This window comes from Suricata suricatta, chromosome 17 (genome assembly GCF_006229205.1).
Source record: "Suricata suricatta isolate VVHF042 chromosome 17, meerkat_22Aug2017_6uvM2_HiC, whole genome shotgun sequence".
Classification (NCBI taxonomy): Eukaryota; Metazoa; Chordata; class Mammalia; order Carnivora; family Herpestidae; genus Suricata; species Suricata suricatta.
In genome coordinates, this window is record NC_043716.1 from 1556775 (window position 1) to 1562481 (window position 5707).

The 5707-nt window shown below is 61.0% G+C and overlaps 1 protein-coding gene across 2 annotated transcripts in view; it reads left to right on the plus strand.

Moving 5' to 3' along the window:
* PELP1 (proline, glutamate and leucine rich protein 1) overlaps positions 1 to 5707 on the plus strand; it is a 13060-nt gene that overhangs the window by 203 nt on the left and 7150 nt on the right. The window contains exons 2-4 of one of the 2 annotated variants that reach the window (XM_029928444.1): positions 192 to 297; positions 4238 to 4387; positions 4570 to 4641. In XM_029928444.1, coding sequence (XP_029784304.1) covers positions 4259 to 4387; positions 4570 to 4641 — 201 coding nt within the window. In that variant the 5' untranslated portion in view covers positions 192 to 297; positions 4238 to 4258. Of the gene's footprint in view, positions 1 to 191; positions 298 to 4237; positions 4388 to 4569; positions 4642 to 5707 lie in introns of those variants that run through there. The other variant, XM_029928443.1, reaches the window with a different exon arrangement.

The following is a 5707-nucleotide window of genomic DNA, read 5'->3' on the forward strand; positions in this document are numbered from 1 at the left end:
CCCCTGCCCCCCCCCCCCCCGTGGGATCACCTGCGCCCCCGGTGCCCCCTGCGCACCCCTTACCTCAAGCCCTCCCGGAGCTGCAGGAGTTAGAGCGCCAGGGGGTCTGCGGCGGCTCGCTCTGCCCGGTGAGTGCAGAACGAGCTTCCTCCGCGGGGGGGGCTTGTCGTCACCCCCTCGTCTCCTGTAAGGTTCGAGGGCCTGTGTCTGCTGTCCCTGCTGGTGGGGGAGAGCCCCACGGAGCTGTTCCAGCAGCACTGCGTGTCCTGGCTTCGCAGCATCCAGCAGGTCTTGCAGGTGAGGCTGCACCCCCGACCCCTGGACCCCGGGGTCCGTCCTGGGTGTGGGTGCGGGGCCGGGACCAGGGCTGTGAGGGCAGTGGGGAGCGTGGGCTGCACGTGGGAGTGTCGCTGGAGGCTGTTCGCTGTTTTTGCCCACGGGCTTATTTTAGTTCATCGCAGCTTTGGCCCTGCGCCCCGACCACGCTCACTTCCTCGCTAGCTTTTCTAACAAGGAACATCTTGAAAGTTTCTTTTCCTAGGTATTTAAGTTTTATTTCTACTTATTATTATTATTATTTTTGCTCTCCTTTCTTCCTCTCTTAACATTTTAATTTTTTCCTGCTCTTACATCCTTCGATGGCCTCCCCACCCGGTTCGCGGCCAGCGCTGCGCCCGGGGGTGGGGGCGGGGGGGCAGCGGCAAGGGGGACTCGGGCCCTGCGCCGGCTCGGGGGCTTTCTGTGGGGGAAATGTTTGCAGGGAGAGGAGATTAAACAACAAGGGCGGCAACTTTTATTCGGAAAAGACGGCATATAAACCGCCCCTCGCAGTTCATTCTGATTAGCTGGGACCCACGTTGTTAGGGGGGGACTTGGAGCAGGTCGACGGATCTCAGCCCTGGGGGGGCCTGAACAGTCTTCTCCGTGGAAATTCTGGTGTCTGAGGGAAGGGTGTTTTTCTTTCACAGGCTCAGTAGTTATTCTATTGTAATTTTCCCTTAGAACCAAAGCAGTTTTACATCCCCGTTGCTTTTGAAATTCACTGTCCTTTGCGTACCTAGTTGTAAACACGTGTGACAGTGTTCAGAGCTCAGTTAACAATTTTTTTATGTTTTTTATTCTTTGAGAGAGAGAGAGAGAGAGAGAGAACACTCATGCACACAAGCTTGGGAGAGGCAGAGAGAGGCCGAGAGAGTCCCAAGCAGGCTCCACACTTTAACTGTAAGCCTGACGGGGGGGCTTGAGCCCATGAACTGTGAGATCATGATCTGAGCCCGAACCAGGAGTGAGACATTCAGTGACTGAGCCACCCAGCACCCCAGATCTCTGCTACATTTAATTAGCTTCTGAATTTTTAAAGTACTGAAACCTTTCTTAAATAGTTATACTGAGTAGATACTGAAGACCTTAATGTAATTATAATTCTGTCTCCTCAGAAATTCTCTAAATCATGCTGTTTACCGATAAGTTCAGAGTTATTTTGAGTGTGTCATTTCAATGTAACTCTGTTCATTATTCCCTCAACAAAATGACTGAAGGTAGTTTTCTGTCTTATCTTTAGCCACTTAAAAAATTTTATATTATGTTGTATTAAAATTTTTAAAATTTATTTTGAAAACTAGAGAGAGCATGCAAGCAGAGGAGGGGCAGAGAGAGGGAGAGAAAGAAGCTCAAGCAGGCTCCATTCTGTTAACACCGAGCCCGACATGAGGCTTGAACTCACGAACTGTGAGATCCTGACCCGAGTGGAGATCAAGAATCAGACGCAGAACCAGCCGAGTCACCCAGGCGCCCTGTTTTACTTTATTTTTTAAGTAGGCTTCACGCCGAGAGTCGAGCCCAGTGCGGGGCTTGAACTCATGGCCCCGAGACTGACACCTGAACTGAAATCAAGAGTCGGCTGCTTAACTGATGGAGCCACCAGGTGCCCCGCCCCCGCCACAACCTTTAAAAAAATTTTTTTAACCGTGTGTCTGAAACAGGGCTGCCGGCGCCACGGTCGTTTCTGGCGAGCTGCACGGCGGCCTGGCGGTTTTGTACGGTCTGGGGTACAGGTGGTAAACGTTTAGGCTGTGCAGACCACACGTGAGTGTTGTTGCATTTTGCTCCTTTTTTTGTTTTCTATCTGTTTAAAAATGTAAAAACCATCTCTAGCTTGTGGGCCCTGCAAAAACAGGCACCAGGCACCCGCAGACCGTGCAGTTTGCTGACCCCCTTTCTAGCTGAAGAGACTTTACTTGAATAATTATAAGACGGGGCGCCCACCCGGCTCGGTTGGTGGAATGTGTGACTCCCAACCCCGGGGTCGTGAGTTCAGGCCCCACGTTGGGCGTGGAGCTGACTTTAAACAGAGATAGAGAAGAATGGTACGACACGTGTGAAATGAGGCTCCGTGGTGGGTGCCGTCGGAGGTGAAGAGCGCCGTTCTTGAGAATGTGGCCTGGGGTGCTGTCGGGGCCGGCGTTCAGGGAGGGTGTGTCGGAGCGGATGGGGCTGGGGAGGGAGAGAAGAGGAGTTGGGCCCCTCTGAAGGATGGTTCGCAGGCTGGCGGGGCGGGGTGGGCGAGGAGGGGGCGGGGACCAGACCACGGACGGCGTCGTGGGCATGTGAAGGCGTTTGGGGGTTTATTCTTGGAACGGTGGGAGTTCATGGTGGGAATTCACGGAAGGTTTTGAGTAGGGGGAGGAGGAGGAGGTGGTGGTGACGTGATCAGATTTTCATTTGGAAGGGCCGCTTGGGCTGTGTGTGGAGAAGGGACGAGGAGGGGCCAGATCGGGGGCAGGGGGACCACACAGAAGGGAAACGTCGGGGTAGCTTGGACTGGAGAAGAGGCTGTAGGTGCGATGAGAAGCTGATGGAGTGCGAGAGAGGGTCACAGCTCGGCGGCCAGGTCCCGATGGTGGACTGGCCGGGAAGTGTGAGGGGAGGCGTGTCCAGGACGACTCCGGCTTTCCCAGCACAGGGGCAGCCAGGCTCTGGGGGGGACGTGCGGGGGCACCGGGCGCAGGGCCTGGCCGTCCTCTTGCTCAGAAGCCCTCTTGGCAAGTGCACCCCTGACCTGGGGTGGGGGGAAGTCGCCAGGTGTGTCAGAGAGTAACCCAGGGGGCCCAGGGTCATCGCGTCTTACAAAGGGGAGGAGCCCCCTTCAGCAGTGGGGTGGCAGCTGAGGCTGAGGGCGAGGGTGTGAGTCCCTGGAGCGCGTACGCCGATGGCACTCACAGCATTCGGAGGTGTCTGATGGGGGAGGCTGGGCTCGAGGGGACACTGGACTGCGCAGCAGACGGGCGACAGGACTGCGAGCTGGGTGGGAGGCGGGAAGAGGCAGGACTCCTTGTTCACACCCCTCTGAGGTGGAGGGTTCTGGCTTCCGGTCTTGGCAGCCCAGGGGTCCCGAGGCCTGCAGTGGGGTGGACATGGAGGCCCACCTGACCCGGGGAGGGAGGAGCGAGCGGAAAAAGGAACGGAGTCGGGCAGCCCGAGATCCTTTCAAGGGGGAGGAGTTGGGCCGAGTGACGAGGGGCTCTGAGAAGGGACCCGCCGGAAATCAGGCCTGGGCTTGGGTCATGGTGTCAAGTCCTGAGAAGAGGGGACTGTCCTTGCACGGGAGCCGTGGCAGCGGGAAGTCGGGGCGTCCCCCTGTCTGGGCTCCCGTGTCCTCTGATGGTGGCAGGGGGAGAAGGTTCGCGTATGGGGAGGGTGCTGGGGGGTTCGCGGAGGAGGCCGTGCCCTCACCTCCCGCTTTGCATTCTCGTTTGTCTGGGTGCTGCAGGGCCTCTGGTCTGGCAGGAGGTGGGTGCTGGGTGCCTCTTCCTTAGATCCATGCTGGTCTTCTAGGGAAGTCCTTCTAGAGCCACCCTGTTTTCCGCTAGTGAGTCCAGGGTGGGTCTGAGCCAGGCAGGAGCCCGCGTGGCCCCCGGGGTGGTGTGAGCAGGGCCGTCTCCGTTCCTGGCAGGGACGCGCAGCACAGGAGGGTCCGACACTTGCCGCCAGTCGGCTCTGGAAGGCGCGTCCCAGACAGGTTTCGGGGCTGCCAGATGCCCGCGATACTGAACTGTAGGCACGCGTCCTTTCTGTAGCCGGGGGCGCGGCTGCGGGGCCCGTACCGCGGCGCCCTTGCCCTGTGGGTGTGCGGGCCGTGCTGGCCTCACTGTGGCGTTTCTCAGAAGCCCGTGTCGCGCCTCCTCTCTCTCGGTGACCAAGGGGGAGAGGTTAGGAGCCCAGGCGTTGTTGCTTTTAGTCCCAGGACCCGCCTCCGACCATGGAGCTGGCTGTGGCCGTGCTGAGGGACCTGCTGCGGTACGCGGCCCAGCTGCCCACGCTCTTCCGGGACATCTCCATGAACCACCTCCCCGGCCTGCTCACCTCCCTGCTGGGCCTCAGGCCAGAGGTGAGAGCACCCCTCACCGGCCCTCGGCCCGCACGGAGCTTCCGCTCCATCGAAGTAGAGCGGGGAGAGGGCTGGCAGCGGGCAGTGCGCGAGGAAAGGAAGGACCTGGAAGGGCCGGGGCATGGGCACGGGGTGGGGGGGGCAGCGGGCGCCCCCGGCCTCACTGTCTGTTCCGCCCACAGTGCGAGCTGTCTGCGATGGAGGGGATGAAGGCGTGCATGACCTACTTCCCGCGGGCGTGCGGCTCTCTGAAGGTGAGCAGGCGTGTGGGCCCCTCCCTCCCTCCCTAGGGCCCGGGCTGTGGGTGCCAGGTGCTGGCTGGCCGCCTAGTGCACCGTCTGGTGCAGGGCCGTGAGCAGGCCACCCCCTAGCACGGAAGCGCGTTCTCGCTGCGTCCTCACGGGGGACGGGACGGAGTAGCTCGGGGGAGGAGCGGACCCCGTGTCTGCAGCCGAGCCCAGCTCCTTCTCTGGGCCGTGAGGCCGCCCTGCCCACTTTCCTGCCATCCGCCTCACTTTGTTCTGAAGCTCGTGTAATTTCCTCCGGGCCGCCTTCCTGCATCAGCCCGTGTTCCTGACGGAACTCTCCAGCCCTTGCCCACCCCTTCCCTCAGGCTGCCTCCGGGGCAGCGCGGCGGTGGGTTAGGAGGGAGGGGGTCCTCGAGAGAGCAGCGGTTTTATTTCCCAGGGGGTAGATAGAGTGACACGTCTGGCAGAGCAGTGCCGTCAAAGAGGCCTTCGTGACCGGTCCCTTCACTGTTGCAGCATCCTTGGATGCTGGCCGGCACCTGGGAGCAAACGGGTGTCCTGCAGACTCAGTGTCCTTTCGTCACGCCGTTGGGCAGACCACTGGGCGTCCTGCCACTCAGGTGGGCACCCGGAGCAGTGAGCGCCCGGCTCAGCAGCAGGCCAGCGGCCCCTTGTGCGCCCGGCGGCATGCTTACCCGTCAGCAGCGTTTCCAGTTCGGGGTGGCTTGCCGCCCAGGGGACGGTGGCAGTAAGGTCACTGGTGCTGTGGTCAGGCCGAGAACGGAAAGGAAACGGAGAGCCGATGGCGGCACCCGCCGTGTGCGGCAGCCCCGGGGCGCTGGTGTCACGGGGGAGACAGACAGGACTCGGGCCTGGAGCGGTCCCGCCAACTTGCCCGTCGGGTCCGTGAGCCCTGGCAGGCCGTTCGCCATGCGGACCCCACTCCCCAGAGGCCCTCAGCAGCGGAGCCCGGATGGCCCACGGGCTTCGTGGGAGGCTGCACGGGCGCCGGCGCCGGGCACTGCCCGCGGATGGGGTGGGGCGGGGGCACGCGGGGCCCCCGCAGGCCCCC